Source organism: Ailuropoda melanoleuca, chromosome 16 (genome assembly GCF_002007445.2).
Source record: "Ailuropoda melanoleuca isolate Jingjing chromosome 16, ASM200744v2, whole genome shotgun sequence".
In the NCBI taxonomy this organism is placed as follows: Eukaryota; Metazoa; Chordata; class Mammalia; order Carnivora; family Ursidae; genus Ailuropoda; species Ailuropoda melanoleuca.
In genome coordinates this window covers 78,581,968-78,608,989 of record NC_048233.1, presented here as the reverse complement: position 1 = coordinate 78,608,989, position 27,022 = coordinate 78,581,968, and the positions used below count along the sequence as shown (strand labels likewise).

General features: G+C 55.4%; 1 protein-coding gene and 1 long non-coding RNA gene across 5 annotated transcripts in view; one reads left to right on the top strand and one right to left on the bottom strand.

The window, feature by feature from the left end:
* LOC105239069 overlaps positions 1 to 4,982 on the bottom strand; it is a 9,539-nt gene extending 4,557 nt beyond the window's left edge. Inside the window, exons 1-2 of the long non-coding RNA XR_004621244.1 lie at positions 4,793 to 4,982; positions 3,111 to 3,197 (exon numbers count right to left, since the gene is read on the bottom strand). This is a non-coding gene — a long non-coding RNA (uncharacterized LOC105239069). The remainder of the gene's footprint in view (positions 1 to 3,110; positions 3,198 to 4,792) is intronic.
* SLC43A1 (solute carrier family 43 member 1) lies at positions 3,583 to 27,022 on the top strand. 4 transcript variants are annotated; one of them, XM_019803216.2, is made up of 15 exons: positions 3,583 to 3,940; positions 5,271 to 5,437; positions 13,169 to 13,346; positions 13,457 to 13,512; positions 13,643 to 13,719; positions 15,997 to 16,089; positions 17,718 to 17,851; positions 18,739 to 18,917; positions 20,043 to 20,189; positions 20,284 to 20,319; positions 20,534 to 20,672; positions 22,998 to 23,139; positions 23,319 to 23,392; positions 25,009 to 25,132; positions 26,257 to 27,022. In XM_019803216.2, exons 2-15 carry the CDS (start codon positions 5,284 to 5,286, stop codon positions 26,401 to 26,403), a joined length of 1,680 nt encoding a protein of 559 aa, XP_019658775.1. In that variant the 5' UTR covers positions 3,583 to 3,940; positions 5,271 to 5,283; the 3' UTR covers positions 26,404 to 27,022. The 4 variants fall into 4 exon arrangements, with proteins under 4 accessions (XP_019658775.1, XP_011227540.1, XP_034501098.1 ...); XM_011229238.3 differs by having other exon boundaries at positions 3,794 to 3,963; XM_011229239.3 differs by lacking the exon at positions 3,583 to 3,940 and adding an exon at positions 4,435 to 4,727.

Below are 27,022 nucleotides of genomic sequence, written 5' to 3'. Positions count from 1 at the left end.
AATCTTTAAAAAAAAAGATAGATATAATTATATATATATTTATTTAATATTTATTTATTTGACAGAGATAGAGACAGCCAGCAAGAGAGGGAACACAAGCAGGGGGAGTGGGAGAGGAAGAAGCAGGCTCCCAGCAGAGCAGGGAGCCTGATGCAGGGCTCGATCCCAGAACGCTGGGATCATGACCTGAGCCGAAGGCAGACGCTTAATGACTGAGCCACCCAGGTGCCCCTATGTTTATTTATTTTTTAATGTAATCTCTACACCGAACCTGGAGCTCGAACTCACAACACCAAGATCAAGAGTCTCACGCTCCCACCATCAGAGCCAGCCCAGCACCCCCTTTTCTTTTGCTTTTAAAAATTAAGAAAAAAAATATTTTTTAATGTAACCTTAAAAGTAACTACTTTAAAGTGTAAAATTCAGTGGATTTTAATATATTCATGAAGTTGTACAACCATGACCCCTGTCTAATTACACAACGTTTTCATTGCCCCAGGAAGAAACTTCATTCCCATTAGCCATCACTTCCCATTTTTCCCTCCCTGGTCCTGGTAACCAGGAATCCACTTCTGCTCAGTGGGTCTGCCTATTCTGGGCATTTCATGTAAGTGCAGTCATACAGCGTGCGGCCCTCTGTGTCTGGCTTCTCTCACCAAGCAATGTTTACAAGGTCTTCCATGTGGGAGCAGCATGACTTGCTATGACCAAATATGATTACATTGGAGAGCAGTACACACACATTTCGTTTATCCACCAACTGATGGGCAATTGGGTTGCTTGGACGCTTTGGCCATGGTGAATAATACCGCTCTGAACGCTTGTGTCCAAATTTCTGTGTCTGCGGCTGTTCTCAGTGTTCTGGGGTGTATTCCTAAAAGCGAAGTTGCTGGGTCACGTGGTAACTCTATGCTAACTGTGGGGAACTGCCAGCCTCTTTTTCCAAAGTGGCTGCACCATTTTATTTCCATTCTTCACGCAAAAGCTTATAATAACTATTTATTAGCTAGAAGAAAGAAGTTCTTACACTGTGCCCTGGATGCTATTACTTCCAGCACTCTGTGGGCTGGAAGAGCGAGGCTCGGGAGCACAGGCCTTGGGCAGAATCGCGCAGCTCGTCAGCTGCAGGGCCAGGATCGGGACCCAGCGGCGTGACTCCGGAGCGGTTACTGCTGTGGGCCCAGCTGTGAAGCAAGCCGCAGCCAGCAGGAGATCCCATGTGATTCGGGTGGTGTCAGGGAGACAGTCTAGGAAGGGATTAATTTTGGGGCCAGGGAGGGGCTGAGAAATCCTATCAAGTCTGATGCAGAAGTGTATCTTAGGTCGCTCACACCCCCCCCCCCCCCCCCCCCCCCCCGCTTTCTCCCCATCTGAACTATTACAGTGGCTTTAAGGTCTTTAAACTGTCATAAGTTCTCTCTCCTTTCCAATATAGCCTTCTCCATTCATTAAGCACACTCATTAAGCAAACTCAAGCACATCTATCACCATCCTTGAAAAGGAAAGGAAAGAAAGGAAAAGGAAAAAAAAAACAAAAACAAGAAAACAATCAAAACACAATTCAGGAGCTCCTGTTGGCCATCTCACAACACTGGAAATCCTCGGCCTTGTGAAGGTCATTCCAGACTGACCCTAGCTTACTTTCTCATGAACTTCATGTCCCACCCACTCCCTTTGATTTATTCAGCAAATGTTTACCAGGGGCTCATTACCTGCCAGGTGCCAGGATAGGTGGCAGGCCTGCACCTACCCTGTGGCTGTGGCCCCCAAGAGATTCATAGCTCACGGGGAGGAGGCAGACAACTAAACCAGTGAGTCAGGGTCACTGTGAGAGCTTCCGTGGAGATCAGACTAGTGTTTTGGGGAGTGCATGGGCAGGGCCCCTAACCCAGCTTAGGAGACCAGACAGCTTACAGAAAAAGGTAAAACTTGAGGTGAGTTGTGAAGGAGGAGTACATGAGAAACGAAAAGGGCCATCTGTCGTGCCCACAGGAAGGAAGAGCAGGTGCAAAGGCAAGGAGGTATGAAACCAGCTGGCTTCACACGTCATTCCACAGGTGCTTGCTGAGGGCCTCTTGGGTGCTAGGGGCCGTTCTAGGTGCCGGGGATCCAGCAGGGAACACAGCAGACCAGGCCCTCGCCCTCACGGAGCTGACAGTCCACAAGCGGAAAATGTGGAAACGTGTTGGGGATGAAGAAGGGCAAGCATTAAAGCCATATAGGCCCATGGACCCCTAAAGCCCATCCCATGGAGGGGCCCACAAAACCCTGACACTGGAATGTGGAGATGTGTGTATGTGTGCTCATGGCCACACATGCGTTTTCACAGGGAGTGGACTCATAACACTGTATATTGTAGTCTCAAGGGGATCCATGACTGTTTGGGGTCAGAACCCTTCTTCTAGGGCACCTTGTGTTAAGCGAAGGTGTTTGACCTTGATCTGGAACTTCTGGGAGCCAGTCATGAATTTTAAGAGGTGAAACCAGCAGGGCCTGACACCGTGCTCCTGCCTGAGAGAGCTCCTTGTGCCTCTCTCACTGCTAACCCTTTACTCTTGCTCGTCCTCCTGCCCTGGAGGACTGGAAAGGGCCACACTTAAAAGCCAGAAGATCTGACTTTGCATCCTGCCTCCACTCATCACATTCCAGGTGCCAGCCGCTAGCCTCCTCCCCCTGCGAAAAGCTGTGAGGTTTAAGATAAGCTCATGGTGTTTGGAGGATTTCATAGTTTTTGTTTGGCAAGGGCCCAGCATTTGGTACCACTCAGCAAATGCGAGTTCCTCTCTTGGCTTGGTGGCTTAGAACTGTTCAGGGATCCCCTCGTGTCTGAGGTCTTCCTGGGCCGTTGCTGACATTGCCACAGAGCTTTCTGGGTGTCACCACTCACTCTTAACACACTGTGTTAAGCTCACATCTGTATTGACTGGCCTTTGCCTCATCTCATTAATCCACACCTCCTCTCTATTTTACAGAGAAGAAAACTGAGGCTCAGGGAGGAATCCGGAAGTGTCTGGAAGCATCCTATCACCAGGTCTTCAGAAATAATAATAATAATAATAATAACAACAACAATAATAATAATACCCATAGCAGTAACAATGAACACTTACTGTGTTACCGAGTCCTGTGCTTAGCATTTGCGCTGCACCGCAAGCCCCAATTCCATCCTTCACCTCCCGCCTCCGTTAGGTAGTTACCTGAACTTACAGAGGAGGAAACCAAGGCTCAGAGAGGTTAAGCAGCTTGCCTAAGGTAACTCAGGCCAGTCACTTTCAAAGTCCAGATGCAGACCTCCAGCTGACTAACCCCAAGGAAACCCGTGTCATTCTGCTTCTTGGAAAACACTACTCCCAACTGCACGGTTCAAAACCCCACCCAAGCCCGCCCTTGCATCGAGGCCAGTCCGCTCCGGCTGAGTAGTTCTCTGTTTTGACCAAAGATACAAAGGGCGCTGCCCAATTCGTCTGGGGGGCCCGAGGGAGAGGGTAGGGGTGAGGGGGTGAGGGTGAGGGTGGAAATATTAGGTGCTGGGGCGTGTGCCGGGGGAGAGTATCTGGGGACCAGAGGGCGAGTCACGTGCGCATGAAACTCGACCTAGGGGGAGGGGAAGAAAAGGGAGCCCCCGCCCCTACCTCGGGGCGCAGCCCGGGACGAGTGTAAATACAAAGCTCAACTCAGTGGATCCACTTGGTCTATGCCCCACCTCAAGGATCCCGGGTGCCCGGCGGGTTCCCAGCCCCCCGACTTCATCCGAGGGGACAGAGGAGGCAAGACCACCAGACTGCGGCGCTGAGTCTCCGAGGCGGCCCGGCCCCGGCGAGCGGAGAAGTTCAAGCGCCGGTGCGGTTCGCAGCCGGGCCGGCGGGACAGCGGACGCCGAGTGTGGACGCGCCCCGAAGGCGCTGCGCTCCCCAAGGCGTCGCGTCCGCGGCTGCGGGAGGTGCGTTTGCCCCCAGACCAGAGGTGAGCAGCGGGTGTGGGTAGGGGATCCCCAGCTGCGGGTCCGCTGAGAGCCCCCCGGGCCGGCTCCCACCGACACTCACGGGGTCCCCAAGAAAAACCCGCTGCCCGAGCCCGTGGGCCCCGCGGCGCACTGTAGCGTCTCTCCAGGCGTGTCCCTCCCTCCCCTTCCCTCCGGGCCCCTCGGACTCCCCTCTTCCTCTCGGCCCGCTCGGCTGCACTTCCTCAGTTTGGAGCAACAGTCTTGTCGGAGTTTGAACGGACCCGCGGGCGCGCGGGAACCCAGAGCCCCATTTCACAGATGAGGACCCTGAGGCCCGGGGAGCCGCAGCTGGTGTCCTCCGCCCCTCCCTCTTGCCCTTCCCCCTCTTGCCCTTCCCCGTCCCTCTCCTCTCGGCGGTATCCATCTCCCCCCTGCCGCTCCCCGCCCCCGCGCCGCCCGCGTCCCGTCTCCTCCCACGGTGGTGGCGGCGGCCGCGGCGGGGGGAGCTCGGGCTCCTTCCCTCCCTCTGGTAAACACACCCGCCTGCCGCCGGCCCGCTGGCCCATCCGCCACGACTGCCCTTATAAAGTCAGCGGCCTCGGGACTTCCTGCCGGAGCGCGAGCCCCCTTGCCTGGCCCGAGAGCGCGGGCTGGCGCGGATGCGCGCCGCGTGGTGGCCCGCGCCCCGCCGAGCGAGTGAGGGGCGTCCCGACCCGCCCTAGGTCCCCATCCACGTGGCAGCTGTTGGCCGGGACCGAGAGACTGCAGGGACACGGGTCGCCCGGTGCGGAAAAGGGGAGGGCGGAGGGCTGGCGGGGGCCCGGCCCCAGAGCAGAGGAGTGGTCTTACCCCGGCAGCAGGAAAGGGGGGGGGTCTTAGGCGAGCCCCAGACTTCCCTTTCCTCCTCCTGCTTGCTTCTGGGGGTCCTTCCTGGCGCGGGCGGCCGGATACTGGCCAGCGGTGTCTTCAGAGCGCGCTCTGCCCCTTGCTGACCTTTGCGGACTTGGGGAAGTGCGGGTTTGGGCGCGGGCAGCCAGGCTCCGCGCGTTCTGGCCCGGGGGGAAGAGCCCGGCCGCGCGCCAGGAATAGGTTGCATTCGCACAGGACCTTCCTTGTTTCCGATAGTGGCCTGGCGGGAGCCCGGCGCCGCGTGAACCCCTGGCACTGCCAGTGCGCCCAGGGCCAGGTTGGCGGCACCCGCCGGGAAGCCCGGGGCTCTGGGGTCTTCCCGGGCTGGCTCGAGGGGTCTCGGAAGCCATCAGGATGCGAGACCCTTCCCGGGGGCCACGGGGGGGGTCCCCTCGCTCAGCGCTGTGTTCCTGTGCAGGCTCGCGGCCAGCATGGCCCCCACGCTGCAGCAGGCGCACCGGAGGCGCTGGTGGATGGCCTGCACGGCGGTGCTGGAGAACCTCTTCTTCTCGGCTGTGCTCCTGGGCTGGGGCTCCCTGCTGATCATGCTCAAGGAGGAGGGCTTCTATTCCATCATGTGCTCAGGTATGCCCGAGGAAGGGCAAGTCCGGCTGGGGGAGGGGCAGCAGAAGGGCAGGGTGGAAGTTAGAAAAGAACAGGTGGCCCAGGGGACAGAAAGCAGGGCTGCTTAAGACGGAACACTGGCCAGGAGTTGGACAGCCCCACTTCTTGACCTCTTCACCCTTCATCTGGAGAATGGGTGGCGTTCTGCCTACTCTACCTCGTTTATCTAATCCAGTCTTCACCGAATGCCAGGTATCCTGTTGGGTATTGAGACCCCAGGACTGACCGGCGGAGTCCTAAGTCTTTGGCAGCCTCAGGTCTAGCTAGAGCAAGATGGAAACCCCTAGGAGAGCTGCTGCACCTAGCTGGGTGAGGGATTTTTTTTTTTTTTTTTAACCAGAGCTTCTGTAAGGCTAACCAAGACAAAGGAGCCCCTACAAGGTGCGCTTAACAGGTCTGTGCCCTTCCTTTTCTAGGACTTTGAGGCCCCAGGTGTTCAAATCACCCATCTGCACCAGGTTAATAAGCCAGGCATTGTGGAGGGAGCGTGTTTTCTATTTCAATTCCTTTGGCTTCCTGTGAGGGGCCCCTAATGAGGAAGTAGGAATTCTGAGGCTCCTGAGAGGAGGGGAGGAGTCCAGGTCCCCTCTGAGTTGTTTACCCTGAAGACTGTAGAGGTCCTGCTCTTTGTCCCCTCGCGTTTTTGACGCTTGCCACTGCCCATCCTGTAGCTCCTTCCTGCCCTACTCCACCTGTTTGTTTGGGGTTTTTTGTAATCAACTTTATCGAAGATTAATCTCCATCACACATTTGGTGAGACTTGACAAATGTGTGCCTCAGGAACCGTCACCCACCACAATCAATATTTAGAATATTTCCATCACCCCCAAACTCCTGCTTCCCTTTTACTGCCCATCCCTCCACCTGTGCTTTTAAAAAACACGTGTGAAAGCTTTATTAAGATCTAAGTCGTATATCTTACAATTCACCCATTTAAAGTATACAAATTTTTTATTTTATTTTATTTTATTTTTTAAAAGATTTTATTTATTTATTTGACAGACATAGAGACAGCCAGCGAGAGAGGGAACACAAGCAGGGGGAGTGGGAGAGGAAGAAGCAGGCTCATAGTAGAGGAGCCTGATGTGGGGCTCAATCCCATAACGCCGGGATCACGCCCTGAGCCGAAGGCAGACGCTTAACCGCTGTGCCACCCAGGCGCCCCTAAAGTATATAAATTTTTTAAAGAATTTATTTATTTACTTGAGAGAGCGAGAACGAGAGAGCAGGAGCAGAGGGGAGGAGCAGAGGGAGGGGGAGACAAATTTTTTAAAGATTTTATTTATTTATTTACTTGAGAGAGCGAGAACGAGAGAGCAGGAGCAGAGGGGAGGAGCAGAGGGAGGGGGAGAAGCAGACTCCCCGCTGAGCAGGGAGCCCAACTCGGGGGCTTGATCCCCAGACCCTGGAATCATGACCTAGGCCGAAGGCAGCTGCTTAACTGACTGAGCCACCCAGGCGCCCCTGAAATGTACAATTTAATAAGCTATGCAACCATTACCATAATCAATTTTAGGACATTTTCTTTACCCCGGAAAGTAATCCTATACCCATTAGCGGTGCCTCAGTTTACCTAGGACAGAAACATTTTTTTTTAAAGCACTTGTTACCATTTAGTAAACCTCCCCCCCAACACCCCACTCCCTGGGACTTCAAGCTACCAGGACACAGCCACCCCTCCCCTTTAATCTCTTCAGCTCTTCCGTTGAAGAATTTGGCCTTCCCAATGATGGGAGGCTTTGAGGAGCCCTCCCTTGTCTAGCACTCTGTAGTATCCTGATTTTACCCATCAATGATAGGAGCTGTTCTGAGTATTTCACATAAATGGCATCTTATAATCTGGTCTTTTGTGACTGGCCTTTTTTCACTTAGCCTGATGTTTTCAGGGTTGATCCGTGTTGTAGCTGGTGTCAGGACTTGGTTTCTTCCCATTGCTGAATAGTACTCCACTGTATGGATCGACCACATATTTATCCATTCATGAGCTGATAGGCATTTGTTTCCACTTTATGGCCATTATGAATACTCCTGTAAACGCTTCCGTACAAATTTTTGTGCGGACATAGGCTTTCCGTCCTCTTAGGTATTTACCGAGGACTAGAATCGCTAGGTCGGATAGTAACTCTACGCTGAACATTTTGAGAAACCGCTAGACTGCTTCTTGCAGTGGCTGCGCCATTTTCCGTTCCCACCAGCGGCGTAAAGGTTTCCAGGGTCTCCACATCCTTGCCCACGCTGAGGATTGCTTGTCTTTTTTTATTGTAGCCATTCCAGTGGATACAAGTATTACCTTCTTACGGTTTTGATTTGCAGTTCCCTAGTGGCTAACGGTGGTGAGCATCCTGTCGTGTGTTTCTTGGCCCTCGGTATATCTTCTTTGGAGAAATGTCTGTTCAGTTCCTTTGGCCATTTTTAAGTTGGGTTATTTGCTTTTTTATCATTGAGTTGTGGGAGTTCTTTATAGTCTAGATACAAGTCCCTCGGGAGATCTTTGATTTGCAAAATTTTGCTTCCCCCCCCCCATGGTCTTCTCACATTCTTTGTGGTGTCCTTGGGAGCACAGAAGTTTTTTTTAACATTGATGAAGTCCAATCTATCCTTTTCTTTGCCGTTTGTGTTCTGGTGTCACATTTAAGAAATCCTTGCCCAACCTATGGTCGGTCAAGATTTATGCCTATGTGTTCTTCTAAGAGTTTTTATAGTTACAGATCTTGGGTCCACGCGGGGTAAGTTCTGTATGTGGTGTGAGGTGTTCAGCTGGTGTGTTGGGCTGTTCAGAAGTGAGTGCGTCTGAGCCCAGTTGTCTGGGCTCACTAGAGGTGACCAGAGCGAACCCTCCTTCTTTCTCACACCGTCTTTGTCCACTCGTGGAAAGCAAGGCACAGCACATCTCTCTTCCCCAGCTCTCCTTCCTTCAAGTGACTCAGCCTAATCCTGAGCCATCAGGCTGATTGGGGGTGCTGTACCCTCTTCTGCCTCAGTCATGCAGCCCTATCAAAAGCACTGATTTTCTGCTTTCTTTTAAACGTTAAAAAAAATTTATTTCATTTCTTTGAGAGAGAGAGGAGAGAGCATGAGAGTGAGAGAGGACAAGTGGGGGGAGGAGCAGAGGGAGAGGGAGAAGCAGGCTCTCCAGCTGAGCAGGGAGCCCTGAGCCCAGGACCCCGGGATTGGGACCTGAGCAGAAAAGCAGACGCCCTACTAACCGAGCCACCCAGGCGCCCCTGTTTTCTGCTTCCTGAAGCCACATTCACAAGAACACAGAATCAGACCGGGAATGTGTCCCCCCACAGTGTGTGGAAAGAGCCAGGCAGCATGGCTTCCAACTCTGTGTCGCTTGGCTTATTTCAGATGTTTACTTCACTTTCTGAATATCTCAGTTACCCCGTATGTAAAATGGGACCAATCATCCCTACCCCAGGGGACTGCTGTGAAAATGAGATGAGAGCAAGCATGTGGACTACAGGAGGGGGGCGTTATTACGTGCTGGACCCAGTTTTGTTGCCATTTGCTGTGTGACTTTAGGCAAGTCACCCATCCTCTCTGGATCTCTGCTTCTAAGTCTGCAAAACAGAGTGGATGCCCTTCATCCTTCTTCCCGCAGAGCAATGATGTGAGGACCAAGCGATGTCGGTTAACAAATGTGGAGTTCATGATCGAGGTGTTCACAAGTGTCGGCCTTGGGGTCCCCGTCTTTGGGGGGATCCCTGGAGTTGTGCCCTGGGGTGGGTGGTCGAACCACCTCTAGGGGTGTCACAGTTGAAGAGGGCTCTGTTACTCAGAATTCAGGCAGGGGCAATTCAATTTAACACATATTGTGTATCCAGCGAAAGTGCCAAGACAATAAAACAGCACCTAAAGTTCATCAGGCCTTTACTGTTTGCTAGTTAGGTCTTCAGTCCTCACAGCAGATCTGTGATCTAGATATTATTGTTAACACATTTTGTGGAGGAGAAACCCGAAGCTCAGAGAGGCTAAGCAACTTGCTTGAGGTCACACAGCTACTAAGGAGCGGAATGAGGATTCAACCCCAGATCTGACTCTACAATCTGTCTCCTGGTCCTCACGGGAAAAGTGTAGACATCTCCAACCTCCTTTAGCTTTGGGTTCACTGGGGGTGGTCCTGCGTAGATGAGACGAGCAGCGAGAGCCCGATCCTACCGGTGTTTCGGAGAATGTGACCATCGACTGCAGGAAAGTGAAGCATCAGGGTGTGAGGAGGGACCCGCCGACCTGGGAAACTAGGTAAATGGGATCATTCTGTGGGTGTTTGCGTGCGGCAATCCTCAGGCCAGCCAGCCTCTGAGGGGTTTGCGCCCCACCACTATCCCCACTTCCCAGATGGGCTAACAGAGTCTCAGAGTTTCCGCAGCACAGCCGGTGAAGCCAGGATTTGAATGTGCTCTGCCTGGCGCTAGAGGGGGAGTGTTTAACCATGATCCTGCCTCCAGTGCTTCACAGACCTGGTCGCTTGTAGTTCACCCTCATGATTTTACCTTTTCTGTGTCACAGGTACTATTTACTTAATGCTTCCTTTTAAACCAATCCATTTAAAAAAAACTAGCCTAATTTTGAAGTGTAATATCCTTGGAATCTTGGGTTTGATTGTCCTTACCCACACATATACACACACACGACACACATATATGTGCTTAATACCTACACAAATATGTATCTATATATATCGGAAACACATACATAGACACACATACATATGTGAATATACTGGAAAGCATATGCATGTTTCTAATGTACACACATATACATGCAGACATTTTTCCAATACACGCACATGTGTATGCGTGTATGTATGTGTGTTTCTGATGCATATTGAAGTGACTAATAGCTATGAAACATCAAAATCCACCCTCTGTACTCCAGCCCATCTTGAGCACCCCCATGCTATGCATGCCACAGTCTGGGAAACACATTTTTTCCTAAGGCTTCAGCTCTGCCCCTAACTCAATACATTTTCCCTGTCCCACCCCATGCCTCACTTTACTTGTCTATACAAGTGGGGCCGGTGGATTTCGACGGCCTCTTCTGTTGTAATTGGCATGGATAGAGTTCGAAGGAGTCTTTGCAGCTTGGGCTGGCTTTATCCAAGAAGCCTGGCTTTCGGCAACTCTCAGAGTGATCAGGCCTCAGGAGCTAGCTCACATCAGCCAGGCTCACAAGAGGCTGATTGATAAACCAGACATACTGATGCACTAAGCGACCTTGATCATTAGCCGTCCACGGGGCTGGCATGCTCGCCGGACAGAGGAACACCTCTCCTCGCCAGGGCCAGCACAGGCTTGGGAAGCTGCGTTCAGGACTGAGGGGTCCTGTGGGGGATGGAAGAGTGCTGGCCTTGGAGACTGTCTTGAGTCCGAATGGAGGCCTGCCTGTAAGAAACGGCGTGGCTGGGACTTGCCGGGCTTCCCAGAGCCTCGTTGTCTGTAAAATGGGGATCGTCGGGCTCGCTTTGCAGGGAGGTTGTGAGGATCGGATGAGATACCATATGAGAAAGCCTGGCACGAAGTAGGTGTTAATTAATCCAGAGCTAGTAGGACGGTATGAGGGCAGGTGCCATTTGATGGTGAAGGACGGAGAAGAGCCAGTGTCTAATTCAGGGGCCGCACACTTGGATGCCAACAGGGGCCAGGCAGGTCATAATAACTAATTAATGATCAGAATTTAATAATCACAATAAAGCAGGGCAGGTGTAAGATGGCAAATGTCTGGGAGCTACAGGAGAGGTGAAGTTGTGGGTGGCCTGGAGAGGGCAAGCCGTGGCGGGAAGGGGTGACCTCCACTCAGCCCAGCAACGATCAGATCTTCTGGCTTCATAAAGAGAAGCCAGATTGTTTGGGGATAACTCCTGATTTTATTTTTTTAATTTATTTTATTATTTTTTAAAGATTTTATTTATTTGACAGAGACAGACACAGCGAGAGAGGGAACGCAAGCAGGGGGAGTGGGAGAGGAAGAAGCAGGGAGCCCCATGCCTGACTTGATCCCAGGACCCTGGGATCATGACCTGAGCCGAAGGCAGATGCTTAACGACTGAGCCACCCAGGCACCCCATAACTCCTGATTTTAAACTGCACCCGATTATAATTTGCACGGCAAGCAAAACACATGTGTGGGCCACTGCTGGTCACCTGTTTGCAACCTCCAGCCTGAAGGATCTTTGCATTTCTTCCCACTGTGCTCACTGCCCCAACACTGTGCCTGGCATACAGTAGATGTTTCCAAAATGCCCGGAGACTGAATAAAGGCAGAGCAGACGAACCTGCTGGAGAAATGAACAGTGATTGTGAACAGTGATTGACATTATGGGGCTAGCCTGAACCCCAAAAGCTGTGGTCTGAACCCCCCCACTGCTTCTCCCTCTGGTCTGAGCACTGTCCCCCGGCATCCCGGGCACCTGGTACTGTGGCCGGCTCCCCAGGGCCCGGGGTGCCTCCTCCCCTGGTTTGCCAGCACTTAGGATCTGAAACTTCCTCCTGTTTTTTATCTTAACACACAGGTCCCTGCACCCCTCTGAGGCCCGCGTGCCCTTCGGGTATCTGAAGTCGAGTCATTGTCCCCACCCAGGGCCGGTGCTGCTCCCTTCCCCCAGCATTCAGGCATCCTCTCGTCCTCCTGTTTTGTTCTCTTCACAGCACCTGTCACTTTTTACCTTTCTTTCTTTCTTTCTTATTTTTTTTTAAAGATTTTATTTATTTATTTGACAGACATAGAGACAGCCAGCGAGAGAGGGAACACAAGCAGGGGGAGTGGGAGAGGAAGAAGCAGGCTCATAGCGGAGGAGCCTGATGTGGGGCTCGATCCCACAACGCCGGGATCACGCCCTGAGCCAAAGGCAGACGCCTAACCGTTGTGCCACCCAGGCGCCCCAACTTTCTTTCTTTTTTTAAACATAAGCCCTAAGCCCAACGCCCAACGTGGGGCTTGAACTCACAACCCCGAGATCGAGTCACATGCTCTACTGACTGAATCAGCCAGGCGCCCCAACAGCACCTGTCACTCTTTAAATCAGTGTCCGTTTGTTTACTTGTTTGGTATCTAATATAAGCCCCATGAGAGGAGAGCTTCCGTTTTTATTCACTGTGGGATCCCCAGCACCCAGAGAAGAGGCTGGCCACATCGTGACCCCCTGGAGGGCCACCACCCACCCATGTCAGCTGTTTCCGGAGAACCTTCTCTGGGCCAGGCCCCAGCTGACTCCCCTGAGGAACCCGTGGGTGAGGCCTCCTCTGCTCCCTTTCACAGGCTAGGGGCCTGTGGCTCAGAGAGAGGCAGTGACTTGTTCGAGGTTGCCCAGTGCGTAGGGACGGTGGTGGGAATTCAGACCCTGGTTGGTCTGCCCTGCAGGTGCAGCCCGAGTGCAGCCTTGGCCGTGATGCCTAGGCAACAAACAGGGGGCAGGGAGTAGCCCCACCTCGTGACTCAGTGAGCACTGAGTGAAGAGAATCGCCCTCCTTCCCCCACCATTGACTGGTCATGACTCCAGGTTGGCACTTTACCTGGAGGACGAGTCCTCGGCAGAGTAGATAGGACTTTGGGCCCCCCGCAAAGTCGCCAGGTTGGCAGGAAGTCACAAGCATGGGATTTGAACTCAGGAGCCCCGACCCCCAGCCCTTCTGTTCCGCATCCTGCCTGGGGGCTCCTGCCCCCGTGCTGAGCCCGCCCTTGTCCCCTCAGCTGAGAACACCACCAACGTCACACAGGAAGAGCAGCGCAAGTGGCTGAGCTGTGACGGCCAGGAAGAGATGCTCAACCTGGGCTTCACCATCGGCTCCTTTGTGCTCAGCGCCACCACCCTGCCGCTGGGGATCCTCATGGACCGCTTCGGGCCCCGGCCCACGCGGCTGGTCGGCAGGTGAGGCGGCCTGGGTGTGGGGGGCCAGAAGGCAGGGGCTGCCACTGCAGGGGGAGGGGAGGCTCGGAGCGCTCACGGGCAACTCCCCCGCCTTCCCTGGGTCTCCACAGCGCCAGCTTCGCTGCGTCCTGCGCCCTCATGGCCCTGGCCTCTCGGGACACCAGAGGTGAGCTGTTTGGCCTCTCGTGCACCCAGAAGAAAATGGGTGGGGTGCAGGGGGATCTTCTGCCTCCAGCCCCTTCCTTGGCCTCCCACGGCTCCCCAGATGCCCTCACCCATCCCTCTCCCCTTCCCAGTTCTGTCTCCGTTGATATTCCTGGCGCTGTCCCTGAATGGCTTTGGTGGCATCTGCCTAACGTTCTCTTCACTCACGGTGAGTGTGACAGGCCCCACTTGGCAACAGGGCACCCAGGAGTGGGGTGGGGGTAGAGGTGAGTGAGGGGGAGAGGGGGTGGGGGGGCATGTGCATGTCTGGAAGTGTGTAGGCTGCAGCTAAGGGTGGGTGTGAGGCTGTGCATGTGGGGGCGTGACAGAGTGTGAGTGTGGATGTTGGGCTGCGTGTGTCCGGAGCACGAAATGTCTGCCGGCCACCGTTCTAGGCACTGCAGCCACAGCACAAACAGACTGCCAACTTCCTCACCTTCCTGGAGCTTCTGTTTGGGGGCGCTGAGGGAACAGGCAACCCCCCCCGCCCCCAAACAAATAAACTCATTAATTATGTCAGTATTCGTAAGTGCTGGAAAGAAAATAAAACTGGGTGTCGTGATAGATAGTGACAGGGGAGGAGCAGCTGGTGTGTGTGTTCGCCACGTTGTGTATTGTGTGATGCTCTCGTTGGGGAAGGGCGCGTTTCCGCCAGTGTATTTGTGAGTGTGTTAGGTGAAACGGTGTGAAGTTGCCGGCGCTGGACCGGGCCGGACCTACAGAGACAGCTTTTTCGCGTGACTCGACCTCTTACGTGTGTTGCTCTGAAGTGTGTATGTTTATGGATGGTAGTGAGTGTAAGGGTTAAAGGCCTCTGAGTGTGTGGTGGGGGAGGGGTTCCTGGCTGGACCAGGCTCAGGCTGTTTATCCCTGACCCGTCCTGACCGCCAAACTGGGTGTTTTTGGCTGAATTTCACCTCACCCAGCAGCCGCCTTTAATTCCTGCCTGGGACATTTCACAACTCTCCAAGGAAGCGGATCCCTGCCTCCCCGCCCCCCTGCGCAGCCCCTTCTCCGCGCTGTGCGGCTTGGCTCAGGCCCTGGATCCCTTCCCTCCCGTGCCCAGCCCCGCGCTGCGCAGGCACCCAACCTCGGACCCTGCTCTGGCCCGCCCAGGGGCCTCTGCCCACCGCCCCGCCGCTCCTCCCCCTGCCCCGCCGCCAGTAATCTCGAGCCAATGGCAGGGCCCGGCGCCCGCCCCGCCCCCGCCCCGGGCCTCTGCCCTAGCCCGCCAGGACAGACCTGAGCCGGGACATCCAGTGCTGCCCAGCCCCGCAGCTTGGGTTAGCCAGGTCGGCTTCCCGCCGTGCCCCGGGCGCGCCTTGATGGGCGGAGACAACGCCCGGGGACCCTGGGGCGGGGGGCGCTCTCCGGCCCTGGCACTTTCCCCCGGGTCCTTGGCGGCGTGCCTTGCAGATAACTGGGTGTCAGGGAAGCCTCTGCCCCAGTGAGGATCAGCCTGGTCCCAGCCCCCTTTTCATAGCCGCTTGGAAGTTGGTGGAGGACTCCGTTCTCCGTGTTTACTATCTTCCTTCCTCAAGGTATTTGAGGTTCCCTTCTTGGCATGGGTTACCCCCTCTGTAGAGAGGGTTGAAGTTTGGTATGGCATCTAAGGCCCTTCCCAGCCATGGGATCTGTGGACCTGGGGAGGATGGTGGGGCCAGATCGGGGTGTACGCAAAGGGCAGCATGACTTTGCTTTCTCCTCGCCAGAGGGCTTGGCTCGGGCCAGTGAGCAGAACGTTTGATCAGTTCTCTACTGGTGGGAATTCTGGGCCTGCTCTGCACGTCAGAGCCACCTCTCCTGGACACCTGGCCTGCCACTTTAGTTCCTTTAGTTCCACCCTTACCTCCCTGGCACCTCCCATGACTTGTCCTGGCTCAGCAGACTGGGGCATTTGGCGTCACCAGGAGAATTAGGTCCAGAGCCAGCCAGGTCACAGCCTTGAGGCCTGGAAGAGAGCAAGGATCCCCAGAACAGGGGAGAAAGTCATCAACGAGCTCTGTGAACTGGAGTTCATTTCTCTCCCTCTCTGGGCCTCAGTTTTCTTATCTGTCAAATGGGTTGCACTAGATCAGTTTTTCTTAAACACCCATTGCATGGGTGATTAAGAGGCGTCACCCAATAGAAGGGCTCCATAAACAACTAACTTGGGAAACCCGGAGAGTTAAGCAAAATTGACCAGTTTTTTTCTTTGAGGGCACGTCTCGCAACCTTTCAGATGTTAAAGTGCATTGGGCATCTCTAGGAGGGTGTTGGCTAGTTTCCGACTGGGATTTTGTCTTCCTACTTTTCTGTTGCATCTCCTGGAGCTAGTGTTCCTGGAGCTCACTTGGAGGGCTGCGCGGCTGGATGCATCCGGGCTTTACTGCATGGGGGTGGGCAAGGGGCGCCCTGGGCAGCCGTCCGGGTCCCCCGGCTCACCGGTGCTGCTTCCCTGCCTCAGCTGCCCAACATGTTTGGGAACCTGCGGTCCACGTTCATGGCTCTCATGATTGGCTCCTACGCTTCTTCTGCCATCACGTTCCCGGGAATCAAGGTATGGGGACTGTTTGGGGTGGGGGGCATGAGGTCACTTGGGTTTTCTTTTTGCCTCAACGCAGAAACTGGGTGGGGCTGGGTGAGTAGTGGCTGGCGTGTCTGAGGATCCTGTTGTTGCCGGTCCGAGGTCGGTCCCCACCACAATGGGGCAAGGCACTGAAGCGTCCTGGGAAGAACCCGGTCATTGCCTCTGACCCGCAGGTCTGACCTCCCTGCTTTGCCTCCTTTCCTCTGTCCGAAGCCAGGCCTCCGCCCTCTCTCCTGGGCACGCTCAAGCCTTCCTAGATGGTCTCGGTGCCTCTGACCTTCCCCCTCTAGTGTGTCATTCACAGGACTTCTAGAATGATCTTAGTTGGCAGCCTGGCTCACACACCTGCCCTGCTTCACTGACAGAATCAAGTCCAACCCCCACGAATGAATTCAATTGCCTTGACCTCTCTGGCCTCAAGCAGCCTTTCCAGCCACTCTCCTTCTCCTGCCCTGGAGAGACTGGTTGCTTTGGGTCCAGGGTCCTGAATGTAGTCCACACCGCGCTGGAGCCTGGGCAGGTCTGCCTGGTGGAACCAGAACCAGAAGGCCTGATTTCTAGCTGGGGGCCTCATTTCTTCCTCTGATATCAAAGACATCAAGGCACGATTTCACCTGGGCCATCGCTCGCCCTTCTTGTTCCGCCTGGGGAAGTCACGTTTGTTAGTTTAGAAGGCACTTGGCCGGCATCCCGGAAGGAGTTTGAGAGCACCGTGGTGGGGGTGCCCATCAGCGTTCTGGTAGCACCAGGCATGGAGGGTGGCAGGTTCCCCCTTCTCTTTGAGGCTCTGTCCTGTCCCCACGGAGGAAAGAGCCTCCAGGCCCCAGGCTGAGGAGGAGCAGAAATGTTCCCAGGGAGCACTGGAGCTCTGAGCCAGACCCCAGCTGGGGGGTGGGGGGGTGGATGGCAAATGTCAGTCATCCCAGGCAGGGAGGACAAGGGGAGGGACACCATCTGTATGTACCTGGCTTCCCTATTGGCACAGAATCCCAATCAATTCAGAACCACTTGTCCTGGGGTGGGGAGGCCTTGGGCAGAGCCCTTGCACACGTGCTCGCGCGCGCGCGCGCGCACACACACACACACACACAGTTGTCGTACCTGGGAACACCTGTGAAAGGAGAGATAAGCCTTCTCTTCTTGGGTTTGTCTTTCCCTCAGGGAACGTGCCAGGAAGGGGCAAGATAAACACAGGCCTGGGAAACCTAGAACATTGATTTTTCTCTTTTGTACATAAAATGAAATGGCATTTTCGTGTGAAAGCCAACATGCATGCGGACTCTTAGGCAGATCTGTGTGCCTTTTTTAGATAGTGATTGAGATTTCAAAGACCTTTTGTGCTTGTGGCCAGCAACTTCAGCTCCCTGTGGGAACTGTTTCACACCTCGTTAGGGGGCTGGGGTGAAAAAGGAAGAGGATGGTGGGTCTTCTGGGTCTGACTCTTCACTTCTGGCCTCAGCTTCCCCATCCGCAAATTAGGCACAAGGAATGGGGTAGAAGAAACCTTGTCTCGGGCCACGGGGGCCTGGGCTCTGCCTTGGGCAGGAAGAGGTTGGGCCAGGCGGCCACCCCCATGGGCCTTCCCTCTCCTTCCACAGCTGATCTACGACGCTGGCGTGTCCTTCATGGTCATCATGTTCACCTGGTCCGGCCTGGCCTGTCTCATCTTTCTGAACTGTGCCCTCAACTGGCCCGGCGAAGCCTTTCCTGCTCCTGAGGAAGTCAACTACACGTGAGTGGCTGTGAAGGGAGAGATGGGCAGGCTGGGGGTGGGGGTGGGGGGCAATGGCGGCAGTGGTAGTGCAAGGCACAGAATCAGCTTTGGCGTCAGAGAGACCTGCATTTGCAGATGGCCTCTGCTTTCTCATCTGTACAATGGGCTTGATCCACCCCACCCACAAGTGTTTGATCCTCCCCACCCACAAGTGTTTGAATAGACATGGCCCATAACAGGCGGTCAGAACAGGGTGACTGGCACTGTTAATATCCTTTCTGAGTCTGGAGGGTGGGATCAGAGAAGGAGGGACCCTAGAAAGAGTGCCTCGTGCTGCAGGGTCCCAGGAGGGAAACACAAAGACTCCAATACCCCAGCCTTTATGGGGCAAGCTAAATGCCGACTTTTCCCCAGCCCCCAGCAGTTCAGCGTGGGCGGGGTGATGCTCCAGAAGGGCGCGCCGGTGTCAGTCAAAAGCTGATGTTTATCTAGTGTCTACTGCCATGGCTCTCGGACCATTCTCAACAGTCCTATGATGGCTTCTGTTATTAGCTCCATTAATAACAGGCTCAGGGAATAAAGTGACTTTCCTAAGGTCGCACCACTGAAGAGGGGCGAGGGAAAGCTTGGAACCAGGCTCTCGGACTCTGGAGTCTGAATTCTTAATGCTGCCTCCATGGCAACAGCCCAAGTTGCCTCACGATGCACCCAGCCTTCATTACCGGGTGCTAAGCTGGTCCCTGGCCCAGGCTCTGAGTGACGGACGCAGGGGGCAGGTCCGTCAGTGCTAGGTCAAGGGGGCCCCAGCACCCCTGGGCCCAACTGGGCCAGACCCTGAGAGGCTGGCTGTTGAGGGTGGGCCCTGCATCGCTGGTTCCCACATGCCCTGGCCCGGCCGCCGGCAGGAAGAAGATCAAGCTCAGCGGGTTGGCCCTTGATCACAAGGTGACAGGCGACCGCTTCTACACCCACGTGACCATCGTGGGCCAGCGGCTGAGCCAGAAGGCCCCCAGCCTGGAGGAGGGAGCTGACGTCTTCATCTCATCCCAGGATGTGCGTGGTGCCTCAGAAAGCCGTCCTGAGAGTGAGTGTCTGCTCAAGGGGCCGGCCCTGGGGGACAGAGAGGGTGGGTCCTCATGCTCTGTGAGCCCTCATCCTAAACGCTCCTTCTCTTCCTCTTGTGTTCTCTCCACACCCCATGGCGTAGGTGGGGCCTGCTCCCCTTTTACAGAATGGGGAGAAAGCAGAGCTCAGAGAATTCTGCAAGCGCAGACTCAGGGCTAGTCTGCTGGATTTCTGGGCGAAGGAGGGAGGGAGGAGCTTCCAGAAGGGGGCAGGCTCTCCAGGCCTGTGGGGCGGTTGGTTTCATCAAGGCTCTGCAGCCCTCTGAGCAGACGGCTTCACGGCTTCACGTACTGCTTGGTCCGCCAGCTGCCAGGCTAGACCCGCCAGCGCCCGGCTGGCTGGCTCCCCCTGCTGGTTGGAAGAGGAGCAGCAGCCACCTGCCTGGGCCGCTTCCCGAGTGGTCAGTTCCCAGATTAGGGGAAGGTGCACCCGCCTTGGAGTCAAGAGATGGGGGTTTGAGTCTGGCTCCCCCACTGCAGGCCACGGGGAGATCCTGTAGCCCTGCTCTGGCTTGCCTTATCTCTTAAACTCGCAGGAATAACACCGGCTGAACAGGGAAGTGAATCGTGAGGATTAAATGGTTCACGGACGGGGAAGCTCTGGCAGGGGCACAAGGGTGTGCCGGTGTGAGGGTGTTACCCCCACTGCTGGCCCCTCGCGGCAGGATGAGGCAGGCAACCTGCCGCTTCCAGCCCCGAGAGCTTGAGCAAGCCATTGAGCTCTGGGCCTCAGTTTCCTCAGCCGTAGAATGTACCAAAGGCAGGTACATTTACTCCTTGAGTAAATGGGACGATATGTGTCGAGTGTGCAGCACGTCGTAAGCGCTTAATAAGTAGTAGCTAGAGTTACCCTTACTACACCAGCGTGGGCATCCAGAGCCCACCTGAAAATGTTCTATTGCAATCATTATAAACCTGGGCAAGAACCTGGAGGCCGGTGAGTCTGAACAGTCATTTTTGAAGAAACCAGTCCCTCCAGTGTCACACAGTGAGTGTCAGAGCCCCTCTGGAACCACATCTGCTGGGACACCCAGAGGGAAATGCAAGATCGGGAGGCTCAGGGGCGCCCTCTGCTGTCTCCCCAGAGTCCGTCCCCTTCCGCCAGAGCCTCTGCTCCCCCATCTTCCTGTGGAGCCTCCTCACCATGGGCATGACCCAGTTGCGGGTCATCTTCTACATGGCGGCCATGAACAAGATGCTGGAGTACCTCGTGACGGGGGGCCAGGAGCACGGTGAGGTGCTGCCGAGCCCGCTGGGGCTGGGGGCACAGGAGGGTCCCCCTGCTGAGCTCCTCTCACTCTGGCTTCTCTCCCCACCCCCCATCAGAGATGGACATCCTGAGAAAAAAGGCGGCAGAGACAGGTAGGGGGATGAAAATCGGGGCCCTGGCCCACACCCGCCCCACCGCTGCCCACCCTCGGAGCTCTGGGCGTTCGGGGCATGGAAGAATCTGGGGTCAGGGGGAGGCTATGCTGGCACCCACTCTCCTACACCGGAAGTGGGTAACAGTGCCCACCCGGCTGCTGGCATCCCTCATGCCGGCCCCTGACTCCACTTCTCTCCCCGTCCTGCCCAGTTGGGTTCTACTCCTCCATCTTCGGGGCCATGCAGCTGTTGTGCCTTCTCACCTGCCCTCTCATCGGCTACGTCATGGACTGGCGGATCAAGGACTGTGTGGATGCCCCCAGTGAGGGCACCGCCCTCGGAGACGCCAGGTGACCGGCACAAGGATGGCCACTTTCTCTGCGCTTTCGTATCCAGCATCTCATTTCATTGTCCCCAGAGCGCTGGGAGAGCAGGAGCCTCTCCCCATTTTACAGATGAGGAAACTGAGGGCGGGGGGGTGCACGGCTTGCTTGATAATAAGTGTAGCTCACCTCAAGTGTTGACTGTGCATGAGGCACCTTGCATTGTCCTGTTGAGTCCTGCGACAGCTGTCTGAGGTAGGTATGGTGTCCTCATTTCACAGATGAGGACGCTGAGACACAGAAAGGTGAAGTAACTTACCCAAGATCACACAGCTTTTATTTTATTTTACTTATTTTATTTCATTTCATTTTTTTAAAGATTTTTATTTATTGGGGCACCCGGGTGGCCCCGTTGGTTAAGCATCTGACTCTTGTTTTCGGCTTAGGTTGTGATCTCAGGGTCCTGGGGTCAAGCCCGGGGGCTCCCTGCTCAGCAGGGAGTCTGCTTTTCTCTCTCCCTCTGCCCCTCCCCCCACTTGTGCTCACAGGTGCTCTCTCTCAAATAAATAAATAAAATCTTTATTTTTATTTATTTATTGAGAGAGAGAGAGAGAGGGCCCAAGCAGAGAGGGGGACAGAGAGAGAGAATCTCAAAAAGACTCAAGCAGGGAGCCCAACATGGGGCTCAATCCCAGGACCCAAAGATGGTGACCTGAGCTGAAACCAAGCATTGGCCATTTAACCGACTGAACCACCCAGGCGCCCCTATCACACAGCTTTTAGTAGCAGGTTCTAGAGCCCATGTTGTAAAGGGTACACCCTACAGCCTTCTTATGGCTAGAAAGAGAGAGTCGGTGTATCGGATATCGACTGTTGTATCACAGATTACCCCAAAGCTCGGCATCTTTAAACAGCTAACATTTATTGTCTCGTTTAGTTTCTGAGTCAGGGATCTGGGAATGACTTAGCTGGGTGGTTCTGGCTCAGCGTCTGTCTGAGTCCGCTTGGGCTGGTATAACAAAACACCACGCACTGGGTAGTTTAAAAACAATAGAAATTTAGTTCTCACAGTTCTAGAAGCTGAAGTCTCAGATCAGGGAGCCAGTGGTTGAGGGCCCTCTTCTGGGTGGCAGACTTCTCCCTGTGTCCTCACATGACCTAAGGAATAGGGACTCTGTGGGGCCTCCTTTATAAGGGCACTAATCCATGATGAGGGCTCTGCCCTCATGACCTAGTCACCCCACAGAGCCCCACCTCCTAATATCATCACGTTGGGCATTAGGATTTCAGCATACGAATTTTGGGGGGACACAGCCATTCAGACCATAGCAGGGTCTGCAGTCCAGCTGTTGTCGAAGGCTACAGATATCTGGGGTGTTGACCAGGGTGGGGGAATATATTACTGAGCTCACTCACATGGCTGTTGGCAGAAGATTCGGCTCCTCCCCACCCGGGTCTCTCCATAGGGCTGCTCACCACAGGGCAGCTGGCTTCCCCGAGAGCCAGGGGCCTAAGGGAGGGAGAACAAGACAGACGCCTCGGTGTCCTTCACAGAGAAATCCCACAAGTGACATAGCATTGCTTCCGTCGTGTCCTGTCGGTCACACAGAGTCACCGGTCCGGTGTGGGAGGGGACGACACAGGGTGTGGCTAGCCAGAGGTGGGGCTCATTGAGGCCCATCTTGTTGGCTGGAGACCACTGTTGGGTCTTGAACTGGGGCTTCCTGACTGCGTGTGTTCTTTTTGTGTTTGTCCTGAAAGGATAGGAGGGAAGGTGTCTAAGAAACAATCTAGGGGCTTCCCTCCCGAGCATTAGTGGCCCAGCCCTGGCACCCAGCCTCCTGAAGCCAGGGCCATCTGTCTAGGATAGATGGGCAGCCTGTCCTCATCCCAGCCTACTGACCTCTCCCCTGGGGCAACCCTCAGAGCCCTTAATGGTGCCAGAGTGGGGCTTGCTGGACAGTCAGGGGCCAAGCTGCTGTCCCCCAGAGTAGCATCTCCTTGTGTCCACGCTGATGGGCAGGGACGCTTTTGTAGGGGCTTCCAAAGGGAGATGGTGTGAGAGCTCCCAGTTCTCCACCTTCTTTCCCATCCTTGAGTCTCAGACTTCAGTGTGCGTGACACATACCTGGGCTATTCGTCAAAATGCAGATCCCTGGGCCCCACCCCTGAGATTCTGGGGGTTGGGAACCCGGAATCTGCAAGTGTGGGGAGCCACACTTCGAGAAACACAGGGCTAGAGAAATGCCGCCCTCACGTCAAAGGCACAGCAGGAGAGGTGAGACCAGCCCGAGAACCAAGGTGCTGCTGGGGAGGGGGAGGCAGCAGCCAGTGACATCCCGTCCTCCTCAGGGATGGTGTGGCCACCAAGTCTGCCAGACCTCGCTACCGCAAGATTCAGAAGCTCACCAATGCCATCAACGCCTTCACCCTGACCAACTTCCTGCTGGTGGGGTTTGGCATCACCTGCCTTATCAGCAACTTACACCTCCAGGTACCGACTTCCATCCTCCCCCGCCCCCCAGGACCCCTCCGAGGGGACAGTGCAGCCAGCGCCTGCCTTCTAGGAAGCACGGTTCTCATTCCGGGGTTGTCAGGGGCTCAGTTACCCATCCTTCCTCCCGCCTCCACACCTGCTCTTCACTTCTTCCCTCTCTCTCTTTTTGGTTTCAGTTTGTGACCTTCGTCCTGCACACCATGGTTCGGGGTTTCTACCACTCAGCCTGTGGCAGCCTCTACGCTGCAGTGTGAGTAGGCCCGTGCTGAGCTGCCTTCCAGAGCTTTCCTCCCATAACCAGAGAATCTCAGAGCAGAGTCGTAAGGGCCCGGACACCCCTTCATGCCCCGCCCCGCCCACTGCCTCCCTGGAGTGCTGACATCTCACAGTCAGTGGGAGGCTAAGAGGCCGTCTGGGGGGCCGCCCTCTCAGAGCCCCTCTGGCGGTGGGCCCCCACCCCCCACCTCTATCAAAGGCAGCCTGGCCCACCGCCAGCTGGCTCTAGCGCCAGGAGGTCCTGCCTGAGAGGAAGCCGAAATTCTCGGTTTGATGATACTTTGGTCCTCTGTCCGCTCTCCTCTCTCTCCCGTCAGCCCTGTAGAAATCTCCAGACTTGCCTGCCTTATAACTCTCCTGCTCCATCTGGGGCAGCCCCCAGTTCCCTTTCCCCTCGCCCTCTGGTTTCCACTGCCGGCACTGCTGAGTGACTCCGGTGTGCGTGGTGACAGAGTCGTCACCGTTATCAGGTGCTTCCTCAGGGGCAGGCAAGGTGCAGGATGCCTGTGCGGTGTCAGCAGAGGACAGCCCCGTCTCCTTCACCGGCTCCAGCCAGAGCCTCGGAGTCACCCTTGATTCTTCCTTTCCTCACACTCCACGTCCAGTCCCCGGCAGTCCTGCCAGCTCCCCGTCCACAGACCCCAAATGCAACCCTCTCCGGGTCCCCACCGCCACCCCTTTGCCCCGGCTGAGTGCAGCAGCTCCCCACGGGCTCCCCGGCACCTGCCCTCGCCTCTCTTGGCCTATTTTTAACACAGGGGCTGGAGACACTTGTTGGGACATAATTCTTTTCCTGTCACTCCGTGGCTTCCTGCCACACTCTGAGAAAAAGCCAGAGGCTTTGTTATGACTGAACAGGCCCTCCAAGGTCCAGCCCCCAGGACCCCCTCTGCTCTCTTCCTTCCCTCCCCACCTCACTCCCTCCACTGTGGCCACTGTGGCTGTGTCATGCCTCAGAAACCCCCAGTGTGTTCCCTACTCAGGGTGTTGGCACTTGCTGTCCCCTCTTCATGGAACATTCTCTGTCCAGATATCTGCAAGGCTCACAACTATCTTACCTTCCCCAGGTCCTGACTCAGTAGTCCTCGTGTCAATGAGGCCTCTGCTGGCCATCTGGTGGTAACCCCTTGACACCAGCTCTCTCTGCCTTATTTCTCTCCTTAGCTCTTATCACCAGCCTACGCTCTAGGCATTTACCCTGCTCCTTGTCCAACTGCCACCTGCCCCACCAGAAAGCCCCCTCTACGAGGGCGGGACTCTCTGTTCCGTTCAATGTTGAACGTCCCTGCACCTTCACATGAGAGCGCGGTGAATACTTGTCAAAAGAGTAAATGAGCAGCCCAGTGAGGTCAGCACTATCTGGGTTATTAGTGGAGGAAGTGGGTCGAGGAGAGGTTGGATTACTTGCTATTGTCACAGAGATAGTAGGTGTCAGAAGTCAGCTTAGTGGCCCTGATGTCACTAAGGCTCTTCCGTTCCACCCCGCCTGCCTCACAGAGAGCAGCGCCTGGGGATCGGTGGGGGGGTGCTGGGTGGGAGAGGGCCCCACGCGCCTCCTGACTGTCCCCCCCCACCCTGTCTCATTGACAGGTTCCCCTCCAACCACTTCGGGACGCTGACGGGCCTGCAGTCCCTCATCAGTGCTGTGTTTGCCCTGCTCCAGCAGCCACTTTTCATGGCCATGGTGGGACCCTTGAAAGGAGAGCCCTTCTGGGTGAGAACTGGGGGTGGCATGGAGGAGCAGGAGCCCCCTTTCCAGGGTGCTTCTGAGGAGGTGGGGGCTGGGAGGGGGGCTTGTATGTGACAGAATCCCTGACTCGTATCTCAGACGGAAGGTCTCTAGTCGGGGGGCTCCCAAGCTGGCTGCCCATCACAGCCCCACACAGAGTGTGGAAAATACAGATTCCCCAGCCTGCCGACTCGGCGCCTCTTGCCCTGGGCCCAGGAGTGGCTCTGAAAGAAGTGCGAGGTGCCTGGGGAAGTGGCCCAGTTCTGACGCAGTCCGGTGTCACCCAGGGCGCGGATGCTCTCTCTCTCGTCACCTCTGCAGAGGGGTTCCTCTGAACCCTCTCAGCTCAACATCCTCAGGACAGGGCAACGGCCTCTGGTATGGTTAGAAGGCTTTTCCTTCCACCGCACACATGCCTGCCTCTCCAGAGCTGGTCCTCTCTCTGCCCCGTGGGGCCACCTGTCCCATAACCGTTCTCCCAGCGGAGTGATGAAGAAAGGACAGTCACGGTTTATGGCATGTGCACGAGGTGCTGAGCTCCCCGTGTACTCTGCTTACGTCATCTTTGCCGTGACAGCCCTGACAGGCACTTGGAGTCAAGGCCATGTGCCTGAGTTGCACAGGGAGTCATCCAGAGCAGGCTGTGAACCGAGGCCACGCCCGTGAGAGGGTGACTGTCCTGGGCCTTCCGTCCTCCGGCTCCATGCCTCGGCTCCTTTAACTGCCTGCGAACCTCTTCTCACCAGCCTCAATGCGATCTGGTCGTCAACGTCCCCAGGCCAGAAGGTCCCATCTCAGAAGGTGCCCTGGTTTGGGCACCAGCCCAGACTCCCCAGTATCTCCCCGGAGGGCACCAGCTCGTGTGGGCGCTGGCGTTAGCCAGGGTTCAGACCACGCTATGATACTTTACGAGGTTGTCCAGCGTTAGATGTTGGTGAAACGGTGACTGAATACAGTCAGCGCTAGCTGTGTGTATCATTCTGGCCCAGGACCTGGAGCAAAAATGGCTGCCTCCTCCTCTCTGTTGGAAGCTGAGGAGGGTCCTTGAGGGTGATGAGGGAAAACGCGTACCTACGTGACTCTTGTCTCGCTCTCTCCTTGCCCTCCAGGTGAATCTGGGTCTCCTGCTCTTCTCGCTCCTGGGCTTCCTGCTACCTTCCTACCTCTTCTACTACCGTGCCCGGCTCCAGAGGGAGTGCGCCACCTACTGGGGGGGCCCTAAGAAGGTGCTTGGCAGCTCTGAGGTGACCGCGTAGACCTCTTGAAGCCAAGGGACCTGGGCGACAGGCAGCCCAGGCCTGAGCAACCAAAGGGAATGCCTCGTGTGGCTTTTCTACCTGTAACATACGCACAGAGCTGGGCCGTGGATTTATAAATACCAAGAGAAGTTCTATTTTTGTAGGGACTTGCTAAAAGGAAAAAAAAAAAAAAACACCTAAAAAAAAAAAATTTCCCCAAAGCAATGCTCCATTGACTGAAGACAGCCCCTGTGCTAGAAGGATTGGGCCTTCTTCCTTCTCAGACTGGCGGAGACCAGGATGTGGGGCTGCCCTTTCTCTGGGCCTTCATCCTAGGGGTCTGCCTCCTGGTGCCTCCCAGGGGCTTGTGGGATCAACAAACAGGCGAACAGGCTACCCCTAGGGTTCCAGCTATGCAATGCCCAGAGCGTGCGTGTGTACGTGTGTGCGTGTGCGTGTGTGGGCGTGTGTGTATGAAACAACCTTCCCCTCAGGGGAAAGGGGCCTGAGGTGCTCGCTGTGTCTTGGATGGGGTTTTGGGGGGTAAGCCCCTTCCAGGGGCCGGAGGGCGGGTTCCCTCCCTGGTACTGCTTTTTGCAGGTCTTAGAGGAAAAATAAAAAGGGAAGTGAGAGACTA